Raw genomic sequence first — 19,498 nt, forward strand, 5'->3', positions numbered from 1 at the left:
TTTTTTTTTTTACCTATGTAATTTATGTTTTATGAAATATCATTCCTATTCTTTTGTGGAAAAATCTCGATTTAAAAAATTTGTTAAGACAAATATTTTCTTTGTTAATATCTAGCGATTGTACGTCGAAACTTAAGAACGGTATTGAAATAAGGTTCTGCTGGAACTTGCAATTTGTACATCTGAATTGGGTAAGAACATTAGACGTATGGTATATAAGAATAGTAAGATATAACAATGCAAGTATATATGATGAAACGAAGTGCCGAATTCTGTATTGTAAGAATACGGAAACGTTGTTATGAAGATTAAAGATGTTTACGAAATTTGTTGTTTCTTGGTATTGTTAGTTTATCGAAAGTTGTGGCAAAATATTGCAACTCCAAGCACGAACTTTATGTATGTGATAGATGAAATCTATTGGAGATGTACTTAATGTGTAAAAAGAGAAAGGCAAGAAAGATATAAAGTAACGTTGGGATAGACTGTATATTTTGTGATACGAGAGAGACTATCTATGATGTCTATTTCCATAGATCGAAGACAGATATCAGTGACAGGAGAGAGGAAGACAGAGGTATATAATGGTTATTACAATATAATTTATAAATGTACAAGCAATTGTATTTTGTGCCATTTTATTAGTAGAATGTAACCAAATTCTGTTTCTTACGTTGATCGAATTGCATTTGTTTATGCATTATAAATACATTCTATGAATCAATTCCTTCGAAACAAAATTCCCATAATTCGGATTGTACAGGAAAAACATCTGTCTACACGATTATACCTTGACTCGATGTGACAAATCTATTTGTTCCTACAATGAAAATAAAACGGAATCGTTGATGGAAACAATATATATCCCACTTAATTAATGCATTGTACATATTAGCAGCAAGGAAATTAAAAAGGAAAATATTGCAACTTTTGATGAAAGTTAAACGATTTATTTATTTTGTATCGCAATGCTGTCGCATAAATTATTATAGTTATACTGATAACAAAAAGTTAACTAAATTTAATACAGTTATTAATTAAAAATGTGAATGAAGCTCGAAGAAGCAAATAAGGTGAAGTGTTGAAGAATCCAATAATGGAAGTACCGAAGTAAAAAATTTGCAACTTTCTTTAGGCACCGCTGTTGGCATCGCTTGGCGAACGTACATCATCGATTTTAAGTATCATTTTGACCAGTTGTGTAGCCAATAGAATCTGTTGTGTTTTACTCGTTAATGTTTCGATAACATTTTGCGCTTGCATATCTGAAAAAATATATAATGGTTTATTCCTAATCATTACAACGAAAGGTAATTACAAGTTGGATACGTACCGGAAGTACCACGGTTTAAACAGTCTACACCAAAAATAGCATTTCCTTCAGCCAATTGTGTTACTTTAATGTCAGCTAAAGTATTTACAGGTGAAAGGCCAGAATTTTCAGCAAGTGCCATAGGTATAGCTTCCAGGGCTTCGGCAAACGCAAGGAAGGCATACTGTTCTAAGGTGCTGATCTTATTGGCTTTTGCTGCACATGCAAGAGCACAAGAAATTTCAGCGGCACCGCCTCCGTACAAAATCTTCTGATTCTTGATTACATTACGAACTGTACATAATGCATCATGAATAGCACGTTTCGCTTCTTCAATGATCTATAAACGAAGACAGAAATCCATAGACCTGTATATTTGCACTAAATAAATAAAAGTAATAGTGTACAAGATTGTAGCATTAGACAAAAAAGTCCAATTAAATTGAATTTAATTGGATAACAAAGTTATTGTCATAATGCTTTTTTCTTGCAAGGTGTCTGGTCAGTTTAGATACATTTAAATATCACTGAAATTCTCCTTGCTTTTATTTTCTTTGTAAGGATTTAAATTACTACTTACCATTTTATTGCCACCACGGATAAAGATGGTAACTGCGCGAGAATTCTTGCATTCTTCGATAACGAGCATTCGATCTTTAGTAGTTCCAAATGTTAGTTCCCTAACAACACCTGCATGACCAAGTTTTTCCGGTGTCAATTCTTCGAAGCGAGGTACAATACGACCACCCGTGGCAATAGCTATTAACTAAAAAAAATTTGCTACTATTTCATATATACTTCTTTATCTTTTTTGAAAATTAATAATGCAGAAAAAATTAAGCCTTCAGATCTCATAATCTATTAATCATTAGAGCAACACGAAAGAAAAGATAATTAACTAATACATTTAAAGAAATCTTCAACTTAATTTTAGTTATAGAAAACTAATATTCGAAGATAAGGTCTCAAAAAATGATATTAGCTTATTATCATAACTTTCACTCTCTTCTATTAAATTTTGTCATCACTGGGCAATTAAAATAAAGACACAATAACTAGAAGCAAAACTTACTTCAATTTCTGGGCCACCAACCCATCTGACTGCAGGTAATCCATTTTGAAGGAGGAGATGATTAGCTTCATCGTCAAATCCCCATTGACAAATTGCAAGGGTTGCACCAACATTCTTCACCATTTTCACCATCTCTGTGAATTTTTCTTGTTCATATTCACGTAATGCTCTATAATCATCAACTGAGGTAACATCCAACTTATGCTTAGTTTTTGGTTTCGGTGGTTCGAATGGACATGTTAAAATGGCTAATTTGACATCCTCCAACCTCTGCAACGTGATAAATGTTTCTCTATTAAAAATTTCATTGTCCAATAAAATAATACAATAAAAAGGAGACAAATATATAAAGATGCCTTCAGCTCTCATAATCCTTTGATCATGGAAGCCACTGCAAAGATCAGATCATTGGATAGCTACTTAAATAGAGATTTTTGCTTTTTCAAAAGTTAAAAAAGAAAATAACCAAAGAAATAGTTCCAAGTCTCAAAAATAAATAAGCTAAACAAATTTTCTAAATCTTTGCCCTTCTCTGTTTTTGTTTGTCATCATTAGGCAGTGTAATATATATATACATATACTTTTTAAATATCTTAACAACTAATTTTACCTTAGGCATTTGAGGATGGCTAAAGTCTTTGTCAATAACAACACCACGAACTAGAACAGTATCTTCTAATCTGCCTCCCACTTTTCCTTCTACTTTTATCAATTCAAAGTTCACATCGCGTGCAACAGGATCTAAAACTGCAAATACAGCATTTACAGCTATTTCTGCCATTTGCCTGTGACATTTGTTGATACTGAAAAAAGATGAAGAAAGTATTGTCAGTTTTTGTCCACATTAAGCTCAAAAAAATATAAAACATTCTTATTACATTTTGGAACCAAGACTTGTCATTGCAATTTTTATATAAGGTTCTAAGTTTTCTGGACTGCCCTCAAAATCATGCACAATCTCTGCTAAGTGATCTGTTGCACATTTTGCTGCCATTTCAAAACCATCTGCTATTCTAATCGGATGGATGCCTTTATCTAATAATTGTTCGGCCTGTTCCAGCAGAGCACCTGCCAAGACCACTACTCCAGTAGTACCATCTCCAATTTCATCATCTTGAGATTGAGATAATTCAACCATTAGTTTTGCAATTTCATGGTCCACATCCATATTCTTCAAGATTGTTGCTCCATCATTTGTTACAGTAACATCACCATCAGAGCTAACCATTAATTTATCAAGGCCCTTAGGACCTAAAGAGGTTTTTAAAATATTGGCTACATCACGGGCTGCCAGAATATGTGACTGTAATTGGATAATTATTTATTAAATACATATATTTGATATAACATCTATAAGTTTCAGTACATTAACAAATATTCAGGACTCCATTGGACTTCTTCCATAAAATCACTGAACTCCTTATATGGACAAAAGTCAATGTCAGTACTTTCTATCAAATTACATTAATATTAGTTTTTATAAACAAAAAGGAAAAAATAATTTGGAAAATATAATGCAACATGGAAATATGCGTATATTGTTGATTCAGATTATGTACTTTAAGTAGAAATTGTAGGAATAATTGCCAAGGCCAAAATGTCGCCATTAATATTTCACGTGGTCGATGAAAGAAATCGTTAATAGAAGTTCTTAACTTTTCATTTGAATGAAATTATAAAATGTAAAATAAATAATACTTACTATTTTTTTCAACTAACGAACGTAAAGGAAAATTGTTTAAAAAAATGTAAATTTACCTTGATAGCATCAATGCCGGTTAGACGTTTTTGCTTTTCTTGATTACGGATGATAATAAAGGGTAGACCGAATTCATCAAAGGCCACAGTACCAGGTATTGCGGTCATTTTGATCGTCCAAGGAACTCGGACACTTCACGTTTGAGATAGTTTTAGCAAAAAGAGCGTCAGTTCTTATTACGTTCTTCTGTCCTCAAAATTACACGACCATTTTATTATCCGTAACGGATGTTCGTCAGCAAGTAACGCCATCTATTCTGGAATATTCTGGGCTAGGTTCAGACTACGTTCGATATATGCATGCGAGGGAAACTTGAAAATGAAAACTAGTAAAACTTCCTGAAAACAAATTCGTAATCGAAATTGTTCTAACACCTTCAGTTTTCTGAAATTGTGAAATTTTTGGTAAAGCGAGTTAACGATGACGTGTGTACAAGGTTTTATTGCAACGCAGTCAGTGCTTGCTTGTAACATACAACAGTCTATGAAAAAAAGAATACAATTTTCTATAAAATTTCGGAAATTTGACAAAGTTTCAAAACAAACATTAAAAACTTACAATAGATGAGAAATATCATAAATATGGAGCGTAGTTCTTAGCTTGTTATCGTTTTCCAAAGATTTTTCTTTGTATATTTAGTAAACGGAAAGGGTAAGAGAGGAGAAATATCAATTGTATATGTTTGCTCCAAATTAGGTGGCTTACCCTTGTACAGATACTTAACTTAGAGATCTATTTTATAACTGCTTATAACTACTTAGATCTAAACGCAGTCATCCCGCGTCATCCTACGATGTTTTCTCAATAAAATTTTGATAAGCCTTGAAACCTAAAAAGAAAATATATAAACCTGAGAAATGAAACGGATTAGTACAAGGAAATATGATAAATGCGAAACGAGTATGAACCATGAAGGTAAATCAAATGTAAGGAACAACCCAACGACGAAACAGTCGAATATTATACCAAATATTCGAATTTTTAAATATAAATAAAATCTGAAAAAAAGGAATAATTAAAATTATAAATGAAACGGATTAGTAAATAGAAACAAAAGAAAAGTCGAAGAATCCAACAATGAGACATGAACGAAACAATGACGAAACATTCGAATATTATACGAAATATTCGAATGTTTGAATAAAAAGGAATAAAAACGGAAAAATAACATCTGAAATAAAAAAAAAAAATTAAAACCTGAAAAAATAAAGAATAATTAAAATCTCAAAGAAAAAAATAATTAATAGCTGAAAATAAAAAAGTTATTAATAAATTGTTTAAGGGGGTGGGGTTGATGGGGTAGCCAACCCCACCTCACTTCGGACCCACTCCCACTCCCAAACACGAAAAAATATAGACTATACACCGACGATGCCAAACCGGCAAATGACTTCGTCAGTCGAGCGTCACCCGTTATATAGCCGCCGATCGGCCGAAGATCGACGGAAATTTCCGAGCTTTACCGATTCCATTAATTGTTATTTTTTCGTTGTAATAGCCAATAATTTATTAATTTTTTTTACTGTTATTATAAGTATACGTTGTGAACAATTTGTTAGTAACAATATTACTTTGTTATTAACAATCAGTGTAATAATTTATAAACTTTTTGTAAATTATTGGTATATTTTAACGCAAGTATACATTATAAGTTCAAGTAATAACTGCTAATTTATTCATTTTTTCACTTTTATTGTAAATTTACGTTGCGAACAATTTGTTATTAACAATATTAATTTGTTACTAACGATTGATTTGAAACGGTATTGAAACAATTCGCCAAGTAAAGACAGGACCTTTTGTAACTATTCTTATTTATTTAAATAATACCCAAAATTTATAAAGAAAGGAGGGGAGATCCTTTCTTCGCATATAATGGAAGAATAAACGCAAAACGGGTTTAACTGTTTTGTATGCACCACAGTTTATTTCACACTAAACTATTATAACTCTGTATTATAATCTTGAACATTACATATACATAGTTATACACATATATTTATCTTGGATTTAATTCATTTGATAGAGGTACTTTTGACTCCAGGCCATAATGGCCACAGCCCTCAGTGAGTCGTACGTTTAAACAATATGGAGTTTTCTGTTCAAAAGTTCCATGTCGGAAAGAGCTTACAATTCCATGATATGTATCACTTTCATTTATTAGTTTATCTTCATTTTCTTCAATTTCTCGAATAACGGTAATCAAATAATCGAATGGATCATATAAACAGGTAAAAATAAAGATAAATAGTGATGGAACAATGGCGGCCCTGAGAGAATGTTTAGAGTGTTTGGGACATGTGACTAGTGACCGCGTGCGAGAGGATCGATCGTAAGGGATATTTATGACAGAGTGGAATGCGAGCAAGAATCAAAAGTTTAGGAATGGGTCCTGTGTGTTTGAAGTACCTGGCCCATCAAGGGCAAGGATGCGTGGGAAATGCGTGATCGAGGAAGAGATCCTGAACATGAAAAAAGTCAAAGTGTAAGGTTTAAATAAGGGTGCAAGGACGCGGACGAGTCAAAGTGTGGAGAGTTTAGAGAGCATAGAGAGTCGTAGTGAGAATAGAGAGAGTTGCAGCGAGAGCATCAGTGTTGTGAGAGGCCAGTGAGTTGCCAGTGTGGCGTTATGTATCAGAGAGTGTTTGAGAGATAGTGTCAGCGAGTAGAATTAGTCTTACCTTACTTGTTATTTGTTATTTTTGAAATACATGATAATTAATAATCGTCATCAATGCTGAGAGAATATATACATATCTATTCAATCCTGTGTGTGACCCCTCCCCCCTCAACCCTGCAGTAGCGTAAAAAGACTAGGATTATGATTTGAAGTTTCTCGTAACAGATATTGCATGTTACAATATCTAATGAAATTTATAACCGAAAAATGTGAATTTGCAATAAAATATTGAATTAACCCTTATCAGATGACGTACGCACGACGCATCAGAGGGTGGTTATATTATGTTATAGATATACGCTTGCGGAAAATATATGAATACTATGTAAATATATAGCGTTTAGATACACATATCGATCGAAGATAAAAATATAATTTCAATAAGATATATCTCGTAATAACATTCACATTTAAAACTTTCTTAATGGATTAGGCATTCACGTAATGTGTTCAATTTTCCTTATACGATAAAAGGTCAACGATGGAAGTATAATATAGTATAACTAGAAATATGTTCTCTTTTGTGTATTTGGACTCTCGATGACTAGCATCAATAGCATAGAAACGAGGGGTTGTCCAGATTTCGCAACAGGTACTTTACGCATCAGAAAGTATTTCGCAACAGTGTTCAAAACGACACTGGAATTTCTCGTGATTACAATTGTAACATTTGCTTCATTTGTATTCTTTATCTTCATGGTTATATTCGTAAGTAATATGTTCCTACGTCATATACATTTTTTTCAAAGTCACGACTCTAATTAACATTTAACGTAACGATTTTCATATAGATATATATCCTTTTAATTATATTATATTTAACATTAGGATTTCAGTAACACTTAACGAAGCGACCTCCGAGGTTTCAATGTTCAATAGAGCGATTCCCGCGATTAATGCTTAATAGAGCGATTTCCGCGATAAATGTTTAATCCAGTGGTTTCCACATTTAAATAAATCTTTCTACTAAATTTCTACGTATATACGTATATTTTCTAATAATTTGGAATATATGCTAGGCAAAACTTCATTGCTGTCTTCCAATCTTCATGTGGATTCATCTTAATTAAAATGCATTACTTTCGAACATTATCGTGATATGACGGTAAAGCATAAATTATGTTCGTTAGACACCGATGAAGATTTGTAACATTTTCGTTAGATTAAACGTTCGACATGATCGAACAAATTCCTATACGCCATTCATAATTAGACTTTAAACATTTATCTAATAGTTTAATACCACTTCAGTGTTCAACTTTCTTCGCATGAAAAATACTCCTTTATCACTGATATGTTTGATGAATATTTGATCTCTTTCCGAGGATCAGAAGAATTAAAATATACTTTATTCAGTGTGCGTTTGAGTAATTCGAGTAAATATCTTAATAGTTAATTTAGGAAACTTGATTCAAGGATCTTATAAGATGATAAACTTTGACAGTCATTGAAAGTAAAAATAGTTTTAGTCGTGTACAGGGTGAATCAAAGAAACGCTATTCTTTCTTTAAAGAACTCGTAACAAAATTCTATCAGAGCCTTTCAACGAAGGAATTCAATTTCTAGAATCATGATTTCTCTCTACTATTCTTATCGTTATCGTCGTTTAGATTCCAGCTATTCAATTCCTATATACATATTTTCGAAGAGTTTACGTTCCAATACGTCTAACTAGAAGGTGAACATGGATAGAGAAATAACGGAAAAACGGAAACGTTTTCTCTTCCGTCACACACCCTGTACGCTCAATACGTTAAAAATACATATCTTTTGGAAACGCGTCGCATAAATTTTCCCATTAATATATAGTATACTTTATAATTCTATAAGACGGACTATTCTGATATGTATCGTATTTATCAGTCGTAATATCTGGAGGAAAACAATTGAAAAAGACACGTTTATGTTTTCTCCGCTCCGTTGCCTTGACACACGAGAGTTACGAACATCAAATCAATTAAAAGAATTTCCAAGTAACAGACTTATCTTAAATTTTCGAGTATAACGACAAAAGGGATTTGATTTATGTGGACTCTCCTTTCATTCTCACCAGTATATGAGGAACAACAAAGCTCTTAGGCGAAGGGAATTCGTTTCAGGATTCGATTTCCCTGTCCAGTGATGCGCTTTTCACCGGAAGTATACTGAACGACAGATTTTATCTGGTCCATCGCAACTGGTCCGATACATACTAGAGGGTCTTTGAAATACGAACAAACCTAATAAAAAAGAACATTGGTAGCGTCAGCTATGATTCAGAGGTGTTTAACGTCTTCGTTCGAAAATGCAAAATCATACCTTTCTTGGTGTCTGTCGATGACGTCTCTGAAGCTGACAGCACAAACCACGGCTGATGTCACATTCCCCAGAGATATTACACTCTTCATCTGTTAAGATTAAAAATAGGATACTCTAAATTTAAAAGCTAAATATACATTTCTCAGGCAAGTGCCTCTTCCTTTGACCTAATCCCTTGTGAATTGACCTTTATCGATTATCTCTAAATTCTTCTCGCGTAAAAGACATTTGCTCGTATGAACGTATCGATATCGCTCCTATATTTCTACTTACTGTACAATTTATTCGAAGTCACTGGTGGCTGACACGAACGAGTTTCGCTGCCGGCAACTTCGGCACACATCAAGCCAGTTTCACAGTCGTTATCATTCCTGCAAAGTTCTCCCTGTTTTTGCCCCAGTTCAATAACGCAGCGGCCGATATCTAAGATCGAAGAAGAGGCATTTTGCATTTGTCTAATTTCGCATCTTAAAATTATTCAACGCGGGTACAACGGCTGACAATTACCTCCGTCAACGCTTACGCAGATAAAAGACGGACAACAATATTCGTTAGCTGAACACCTTCTTTCGTAGCAAGGTACATCTTCTAAAGAATCATAAGAAAATCCAAGGCCGGTCGATAATGGACGCTTGGAACCAAAATGCGTGAAATTAGTATAATTTTATATTTCCTTATCGAAAATGGAATTGTCACCGATCAATTTCTAACTATCGCGAATTAACGCGCACTGTACACGTGTATAGCATACGTGTTTTTGTAATTATATCTCGCGAACGAATAAAATATTTCGAACGACTTGCTCGACTGAGCGCATGTAAGTCTTAACGAGCGATTCGTAATGAAATCGCTCGAAATTGATAGTCAATGTCAAAAGAAATCGAATCACACGTGCATTACGAGAAATATGTGCAATATGCAATTGCGAGCACGCATTTCTATGAAAATAATATATCGATCGCACACCGGTCGTACTGCGGCAAAGTTGCAACAGTTGTCTGGTGTATAAAGACACTTCGACATTGAAGAAACTAATACTTTTCCAAACAAATTTCTTTCATACCTGATACAACCCTGTTTTGCTCATATGGTCACCATGACTACCATAGCCCAGATTCGATAACATTTCCGGGCTGAAACGATTAAAGAGAGCGCCCCATGCATCGACACCAAAGTGCATCGAGCTCGCTAGAGCAACGATGATCAATGCAACACACGTGTGCATTTTTTGTCTCGTATAAGGACACGATATGCCTCGATCACCTGAAATTTTAGTCATTTCGATAACTTCTTCGATCACATTTCACATAGGAAAACGAAGTAGATACAAATATTGACAAATAAATATTTTATTTCTCCATTGTGAAGTTAAACAAACTGATTTCCTTGGAGTTATTATATAGTAACTCTTATGGGGTAAATTATAACTAAATTGGTATTGACAGGGGCATGAAAAATCTTCAAAAATGTAAGAGAAAGGTAACAGTTTTTAACATCCCTTCAATTTTTCTTGAATGAATTGAAACAACGTTTTAAGTGTATATCGAGACAATGGTAAGGGTAAAAAATTGTCGGTGGTCGTGTAAGTAGAAATTGGAAAATAATTTTAAGAGAACTTACAGGATTGCCAGTTGTCGCGGTTGAATTTTCCAGGCACTCCTTGGTAGATCGATCAGGAAGAATCGGTTATCTTTCTTGTTTCTCCTCGGGATCAACAAGTCCTCAATGCAGCTTGCTGGAGGACTGAGTCCGGTCGCGCTTGCATTGGCAATCTATACTCCTACGTTGTTCCGGTTTCCCTTGTACAGGCTCGTACTAATATCCGCGCAAGCGCAACACCTGACATTTTTACGCATACGACCCAGGTGCCATTTTGTTCATTCAGATTTTGCCTTCGTATTTTCATCATTTCCAACTTCGTTTCGCTTGTCAACAACAAGATAAATTAATCTGCCTGCAATATCTATGTAAATTTCTAATCGTTATCCTCGAAGAACGACGTGAATGAAAACGTATGTTGTTACTGGATCAATGACAGGACGATTTATGTTTCTATGCTTCGAATCTACCCGAAAATTCTGATTGCTTCATAAATGCGATTTTCGTTTAAATTGAATTAACAGTCGCGTATTGTATTTGTTAATACCGTGATGGGGTTATAAACGCGTTGCAGAGTTTCCACTTATTCATCTTAGAGCAGAAGCTTTTGCCAGGACTTCTTGATAGAGGAATATAGTACGTTCGACAATTAGATTTGTTTAAAACGGAAATAAATATCTACGTGAAAATTGCAATTCACCTCGGAATACAGCAACGCCATTCGTTGAACACTTTCGTGTAGGTGTTTAACTCTTTCTTCGTCATTCCACCTGTACGTCATTGTTTCCATCTCTGTTGGTCGTATTGATCCGGGATGTCCTGATGTTCCACAGGGCGGTCGATCCTGCTCCATATATTCGTTTCCTACGTGGCCCATGAATAATACCTCTACCCGTATATGTAATAGCAAAAAGGGTGTCGCTGTGCTTAAATAAAATAACGGAATCGTGACGTTTTATTTCCAATTACACGTTCATTTTCATAACCGAGTTTCGTTTTATCTCTACAGTCGAGCAATTCTATGGCGACTCGAAAATGAAACATGTTTGAACTTCAGATTTTATGTGATTCGTGTTCATGTTTGTAGATCACGGTTCAAATACTCCTGACACGCACGTGTTCCTGAAGATTTCCCGTAAATGTACCTATGCTAGGTGCACAACCACCTGTCTGTGAAAATGCCAAAGTATGCAATTTACTTTGCATGTGTAAGAACTATTTATAACACGCAGCAACAAGGTTTATGTGGTCTGCATTCTTTTATAGAGCATATTTAAGCGAAAAATCTAGATTGAAGAAAGTTGCACAGGCAAAATGTTACTCTAGATCAATCGTTTTTATTTTCGTCTTCTTATCAGATTAAATTAGTTTAATTATACGTGTTCACGTAGATTAATCTATAGTGCTCGTTGAAGCTAGAAAACGCTGGATGGCAAGATTATTCAATATTGACCATCGCGTGCTCTTGGACGTAACAGGTACTAGGTTTCCAAGAAATTTCATCCACCATGGTTGAGGTTTGTAACATTATCACGCATAGGTTGCTAATTATTCTAAGTTCGTTTAAAGATTTTACCTAATGAATTAAAATTTCTTTCTATAATTTTTATTTCATACTCCTTTATTATTCTTTCTTTTGTATTTTTTTTTATAAGGAAAATGTTCGTTCCTTTTTTTTTTTAATTCGTTTTTTATAGGCGGCAAGGGTGGAAAGAGAAATCCATTATCTCGTATAAAAATGGGTTTAATAAATAACAGCTAACAACGAAATAAATAAGGCTCGCAGTACGTAACTGTATACATATAGTACGTGTAAGACGTACTCACGTATATATACATAGAACACACAACACGCTTAATGTTCGATGCACATAAATACGCGGTGATTTTTCGTATACTGATAAAAATGTTTCGAAAGAGACAGAGTATCGATTCTTACACCATTCCAAAATTTAAATAATCGAAAAACAATAGAACGTTCTTGTCCACTCTAACGAGAATTTGTTCAAAAAGAAAAAAAATAATAATAATTAGGTAATAAAAATTATTTAAAATTGGAAATAGTATACGAAACGTATCCATGTCCATTTAGTCCTGTTAGTCGCTTAGTCGATCTTCTTCAATCTATTCCGAAGGAAATAAATTAATCTTCCTTTGTACATTTATACAAGTGGCACGAAATCATCGGTGCCTGTCACCTTGTCCAGGAAAAATACACTATTTGCTGACTTTCAAACCCCAGTGATACTGTGTAGCCAAGGTTTGAAGTAAGTTGTTCGCATGTAAACACCTGGAAGATAGGGTGCAGCACAGGTTATTCCATGGGACACCGTGCCTACTAAAAACCATCTTCCATCTGGTCGTTGCATTACTAGTGGACCACCACTGTCACCCTGCAAGATTGTCGAATGAACAATGTTCAGTAACGAAGGAATTAACGAATAACAATTCGCAGTAGGAAATGAAATTCTTCTGAAAATACCTCGCAAGAATCTTTTTGTCCGTTGGCATATCCGGCACAGAGGAAGCTGTCAAGAATTAGTTTGGAATGTCCACCGGTTTGAAACATTTCTTGACACACGGAATTTTTAATTATAGGCACTTGAACTTCCTGCAAAACGGAAGGAACCCCGCCATCTGCGAATTGGAATTATTGATAAATATACCGTGTTATTCGAAAGTGAAATGCGGTATAAATAAAAATGATACTCACTGTATTTTAATCGACCCCAGCCGGTAACAGTGGCCATTCTACCAGTGAAATCTATACCATCGTCGGGCATGCAAATCGGGACAATGTGAAGATCGAATTGTATCGGCGATTCCAGTTCCAAAAGAGCTAAGTCACTTTCGAACGTAGTCGGATTATAGCCTCTGTTAACGATCGCTCGTCGTACGTTCCTCGTCACGCTCCGTTTTGATTCCAATTCGCCAGATAAATCGAATTCTCCAAAAACGGCTACCAAATTTGCTAAGAATCTGTGAAACAATTCATCGAAGTACGTATTCGCGTTATTAGAAAATTTATGAAAGACGAATATCATCAAAGACGAATGAAGAATATACTTATAGGCATAGACTTACCCTGGTTGACAGTGGGCTGCCGTGATGACATACTTGTCGGTGATCAAAACACCGCCACACTTATTTTTCGTAAAGAGGCCCAACCAAGTGGCTTCTCGAACTAGAACTTGCCATGGCCACTCACCGAAAGATGCTGCCTTACCACCGACAATTCTACCAGACTTTATCAACGGTCTTATGCCACATTCTGTGATTATTTATTACGGATTAATCATACAGTTTTCACGACAAATCCAGAGGGATCAAAGTCAAGCATAAACACTTACGAGAACGAAAGTCATTCGAAGACGTAATCTGCGAACTCGTGGTAGTTTCGACTGCGCTCGAAGTACTGGTTTCATCTTCTCCCACAATTGCTGCTTCCGTGCTTGTAGCTAGCGTTGTAGTAGGTTTTCTAGTTGGTCTAGTACGTTTCGTTGTAACCTGGGGTTTCTTCGTGGTCACGCCGGACACCGTGGTTGGTTTCGGTTTCAAAGTTGACGGTTTCGAAGGACGAACTGGTTTTTCCGATACCGATGGTTTTAAGGTTGTTGGACGATTGGTTGGCCTCTTCGTGGTTGCCGGTTTCTTCGTCGTCGCGTACGAAGGTTTCGTCGTTGTCGATGGTTTTCGCACGGGTTTTCTCGTGGTAGTGATCGGTCTCTTCGTTACGGTGGATGGCACGATCGATGTTGCATTCACACGATTGTACACAACGTCTTTGAGATCCTAAAGAAAATTAGAAAATTAGTCTTGGACGTTAAAGTAAAGCGTAACGATAAACGTAGAAACGATAGATACTTGGAAGTTGCCTTGTAGAGACTGTACGATTTTGTTGACGAAAGTGTCGACTTTGTTAGTGAGAACATCATCTTCGATGAAGGTCGGCGTTGGGATATCATTTTCGCTTATTATCTCGATATCCGGATAACCCGTGTTATTAAAGGTTTCAACTATAGTCGGCTTTTCCTGTTGCGAAATTGGAGCCGATATGTTGAGATTTGGATTTCGCACGGGAGGGAAGTTGATCAGATCATCAGGTGCAGCCGTTTCTTCGTCACAGTGTGGCAAAGCGGTGGTCGCTTTGAAATCCATTACCGTCGATATCACAGGATCCTTGAAGATGATCGTATTGACAGGTGCTAGGTTCTCGTCTGAGAATATGAACGAAGGAGTGGATGGTTTCAAGTGGAAACCTGGTTTAAAAGGCCACGTAGAGAGGGTAGTCCAGATCGTGGGTCTTTTCGTTGTTAACTTCTCGGAATCTTGCACCGGTTCGGTCTCCACGACAACAGGTTCTGTGCTATAGTCATTGTTCACCGTTGGTTTAGAAGTAGTCCCGTCTTTCACGTTGACACTGAAGAAACTCGTCGAAACCACGTTATTAGTAGCAACATTGGAGATCACCGTGCTAATGTTGTGAGTTATAGTCGTGGAGACGCTGGGTTTCTTCGTGGTAAGTGGACTAGGTTTCACCGATCCGACAGTGGGCTTCAAAGCTGTCGTGGTAGGTCCGACGGTTTCGGTTACTGGCTTTCTCGTCATCGTTTTCTGAGTAGTTTCCGTAGTAAATTCCGTACCAAGAGGGCCTAGAACTATCACCGTCGGTGCAGGAGGGTTTGTCGTAGACGATTTCGTGGAATAATTGGAGGTGCCGATATCAGCAAAAGTTGATTGAGTCGATGGTTTCGACGAATGCGAGCTAGAGGTCGAATAGGAAACGTAGGTCGTGTCTGTAGGAACTGTCTCGTAATTGTAATAATTCGACGATTGCACTGGTTTATAAAAGGTGTAAGGAAAGGATTGAACAGTGGTGGGTTCAACGGTAGGAGGTTTCGTAGAGATTCGCACCAGGGATGGTTTCGAAGTTTCGTCGATGCTGACCCATTTATTAATGGACGAATTCGGGGTTTGAATCGTGGTCCCTGCACCTGGTTTCGTGTTGTTCAGAATGGAGATTATGTGATTGATCGCTAATTCTTCCTTATCTACTATGTCGTCCTTTTTATTACCCGAGGGTGTGTCGTACGTAATTATCGGAATTTCAACTAGTTCGTCCTTCTTATCGTTTAGAGTAGTCATTGGTGTTGTTGTCCTTTCGTTAGTAGTAGACTCGATGGCTTCCATGTTCTTCGTTGATATTCTTTCCTCTATCGTGCTAATTTTTTCAAAGTTATCGATGGCTGTTTCTTGTGGCAGTGAAGTAGTCGTATGCCTTTGCGTGTTAGCATAGATTTGGGTGACCGTCGGCAATCTCGTCATCGACGATGTGCTGAATATTTGATCTCCCGTTGAGGCAGATATCGCGCCATGCATAGAAGATGCAGATTGATCGGGAAACTTTAACCACTCCGTGGTCAAAGTACTTTGATAAGTGGTGTCGTGCTGAGGCCTCTTAATTTTCGTAGATGACACGCTGTCGGTTACTTTCGGCTCTTCAGTGGTACTCGGGGTTTCGGTCACTTTCTTTTTCTCGTTGTCGGGTTCGTCGTCGGGTTTAAATAGATCATCAGGATTATTCATTTCGTTTAACATGGTCCCGTTCTCGTTTAACAATATCGTATCGGCCGAGCTATGATTACTTTGGCCCAATCCCTGAGAAAACAAGGCTGGCAGTTGGTCAACCGGATCAGCTATCTGAAGTATCTGATCCGGGCTGAGTAAAGTGGTAACCGGATTAATAGCGGAATTGTCCTGATGATTCTGAATGTTGTTGTTCGAGTCAGAGTGACTCAACAGTCCCGGAAGACCCAAATCGTCCAAGACATTCTGTTGACCCAACAAAGCCGGAAAATCTTCTTCGAGATGGCTTATGTCCGGCTGCGCAGGTAATTGCGGCTTTTCCGCGTTCTGGACACTGTCCTGAATTTGAGAAATTTCGGATACTGGTTTCGCGGTGGTCAAAGGTGCGTCGAACGTTGAAATTTTCGTGTACGTCGTTCCTTCGTTAATCGCTAGATTAGGTGTACCAGGCACCTCGGTCTTCACGGTATTGTCTTGGGATATCGTCATACCAAGCGGCGTTCCGTCCGAATTTAGCAAGATAGGAATATCTGGGACGTGATCGACTGCGTATACGTTGAATATTTCATCGGAGTTTGGAACATTTTCGACGTTGCTGTTAATTGAATTTTTCAATGGCAACTGGCAACATGCACCGAAAAGGAAACCATCCATACATGCCCCGACGACTTGTCCATTTCGGCGCGAGCATTCGTAATTAAACATGCATATCGCAGGCTCGTTTGGCTTCGCTCGGGATGGTATCGTTGGCTGGCACGGTTTCGGTATTATTCTATATCCACCGAACAATCTTCTACCTGTAAAAGGGAATCATCGTGTAACATTCCGTTTCGAGTATTCCTGCGCTGTCAAATAAATTTTTCATTCGGTTTAACAGCTATTATTCTAACGTTTACGCTAGTATCGTTAATTCCTGTGCTGTCAAATAAATTTTTCATTCGGTTTAACAGCTATTATTCTAACGTTTACGCTAGTATCGTTAGTCGTAAACGTATTACGATTTACGATAACGAAATTGAGAACGAAACAGTAAGAATTGTGCTCTATAACACAATCACGCTAATCGAGAAATTCTTGCCGCAAATTCTGTCACGAGTTTTCAGAAGATTTTTATTTTTTTAATTCGTCGATACGAAAATGTGGGTTTGTCAGATGGAACTAGAAGTTTTAATATTTCTGTATGTCTTTATATTTGTAAAAGTCAGTATTTAGTATGATCGGTTATGCTCAGGTGACTAAGCTATAGGCGAGCAAGCATGTAGGCTTTGCACGTGCCTCCTTATATGCCTGCATACTACCGATATAATGACCTACTCTGTGCATCGTCCGTAGAGCTTGTCAGGATCCTTCCGGCGTTCCAGATTTTTTTTTATTTTTCACGGACTTTCGTTTTGTGTCGAACTATGTCACGAGCAATGCGAGCTCCAATCGCTGCAAATTTGCGTTCCAGCTACTACCAGGTTCGCGTTCATTTGTTCGAAATTACGCATTTGAAAAAATTCCTCCACCTGGTAATTTCTCTGACGACAAAATTGCAAGTAAAGAACGAAACTATTGCAAACTAAACCGAATTGTCCAATGATCCATAACCCGCTGTTTGCAATACGCAAGAAACAAAACGATTTGTTTCACACAGTTTGGCTTTAAAACCTGTCTCGAACAATTTATCCCACTTATTCTCGGCCAATGCGATCAGCAGTTGTAATTAATATCCAAAACGACACGTTATCATCTCTCCTTCCGCCCGTTCGGCATTCAGGAACGTTATTCTACCGACTTTGAACGTACGTGTAAGTGCGTTTCTTAATTCATGCAGTAACAAGAGCAGGATAAATAAGCTCGTTGCGTGATGCTTATACTAACGACTCGTTTGAAGAAAAGGAAATGCGAAAGTGATATAGACCGTGTTCGGGATAAGTGTATCCATATTGGTCAATAAACCCGGAATCATTTCTTTATTGAAGGAAATCGATCGAAACGTTGTCTACTTTGTGAAACCTGTTTCCACGCTTAATCCGTATTCGACAAGTTTATCGAAGCCGTTCGCGTTATTTATATATCGGTCATGCATATCGGAGCCGTCTGTGTATCGTGAAATATCGAAGAATCGATATTAATCCCGAATATAAACGACAGTACGCGTGACACTTTGTAGCGATACTTGAAATTTCTGTCCTCTATTGAGAACGCGTGAATATGCATTCGAAATGAGATACGTGCGCGTATAACTACGCGACTCGTGGAATCCACGACTTTCGAAAGGAAGTGAGTATGTAAGTGGAATTTGGTGTCAATGTTGGTACGTGTGCGATAGCTAAAAAGCCGCGAACCTATGTGCATAAGGGTATATGCATAAGTAGATGCCTGTTATTCAAACGCGAAACTCCAACCACTCGTGTATAATTCGTAATGACTGCAATTGAAAAATTATGGGAATATCTAGCTGGAAAGCACGCGTGGGAAGATACGTTTGTTTAGCCGTGTTGACATGTGCAATTACGTCGATGCAGACAATTCACGCGTGAGCCCCGACATTATCGGTTAGAGTACTTGCACAAACGCATGCGAATATGTAACGAACCAGGGTGAATACCGGATTATGGGATTCCACGTGACTGAAACTTTTCATTGACCCTCGACATTTCCTACGGTTCACAACGAGGAGAATTGCGGGTGTAGATCACATCGATTCGTCGGTCTACGAAAAACTTTTTCTTTATGCGACAGTATATTCACGAACGGTAATTTTCATCCCGAATAATCTATTGCGCGATATTTTAACGAATCGAAATACACTGCATCATTGTCGACTAGGAGAGAAAATTGTATCATTGCGATTCGCGACACGGGTGGCTAATGTCGGTGAAAAATGTTCGTGTTAAGACGAGGGAAAGTATCGTAGAATGGCATGCCGCGAAAGTATAAAAGTCAAAGGTTATCATTTATATGAAAACCATCGTATAGCGGTGTTTCGTATCACCGAGATATCATTCCGTTTAAAATTATTCTGGTTAAGAATATAATCACAATCTGCATGTTCGTGCAACGCGATCCATTAATTCTTAATTTACGGTTACTCGTCTGTTATATAATGCAATTGTTACCTGTGGCTTGCGACACGTAAGAGTGTGAAATGACGGACATCGAAGAAAGGATGACGAGTAATAAATATATATTTTTCCCGACAGCCAT

General features: G+C 37.0%; 3 protein-coding genes across 3 annotated transcripts; all 3 read right to left on the reverse strand.

The window, feature by feature from the left end:
* Positions 1-958: 958 nt before the first annotated feature.
* CCT5 (chaperonin containing TCP1 subunit 5) lies at positions 959-4,373 on the reverse strand. Its single transcript, XM_017911089.1, has 7 exons — positions 4,143-4,373; positions 3,263-3,687; positions 2,995-3,187; positions 2,385-2,654; positions 1,893-2,078; positions 1,334-1,652; positions 959-1,265 (listed from the first exon to the last, which is right to left on the reverse strand). The coding sequence occupies exons 1-7, from the start codon at positions 4,248-4,250 to the stop codon at positions 1,132-1,134; spliced, it is 1,635 nt and encodes a 544-aa protein (XP_017766578.1). The 5' UTR covers positions 4,251-4,373; the 3' UTR covers positions 959-1,131.
* A 3,892-nt stretch (positions 4,374-8,265) lies between these two features.
* spab (space blanket) lies at positions 8,266-10,873 on the reverse strand. Its single transcript, XM_017911142.1, has 6 exons — positions 10,742-10,873; positions 10,185-10,384; positions 9,629-9,752; positions 9,395-9,544; positions 9,122-9,210; positions 8,266-9,042 (listed from the first exon to the last, which is right to left on the reverse strand). Exons 2-6 carry the CDS (start codon positions 10,344-10,346, stop codon positions 8,899-8,901), a joined length of 669 nt encoding a protein of 222 aa, XP_017766631.1. The 5' UTR covers positions 10,347-10,384; positions 10,742-10,873; the 3' UTR covers positions 8,266-8,898.
* Positions 10,874-12,951: 2,078 nt separating this feature from the next.
* Positions 12,952-19,498, reverse strand: flz (transmembrane serine protease filzig). Its single transcript, XM_017911062.1, has 7 exons — positions 19,411-19,498; positions 14,585-17,103; positions 14,071-14,512; positions 13,805-13,991; positions 13,434-13,699; positions 13,203-13,357; positions 12,952-13,113 (listed from the first exon to the last, which is right to left on the reverse strand). The coding sequence occupies exons 1-7, from the start codon at positions 19,496-19,498 to the stop codon at positions 12,952-12,954; spliced, it is 3,819 nt and encodes a 1,272-aa protein (XP_017766551.1).

The sequence above is a fragment of the Eufriesea mexicana genome, unplaced genomic scaffold (assembly GCF_001483705.2).
Source record: "Eufriesea mexicana isolate 0111107269 unplaced genomic scaffold, ASM148370v2 scaffold124, whole genome shotgun sequence".
NCBI classification, from domain to species: Eukaryota; Metazoa; Arthropoda; class Insecta; order Hymenoptera; family Apidae; genus Eufriesea; species Eufriesea mexicana.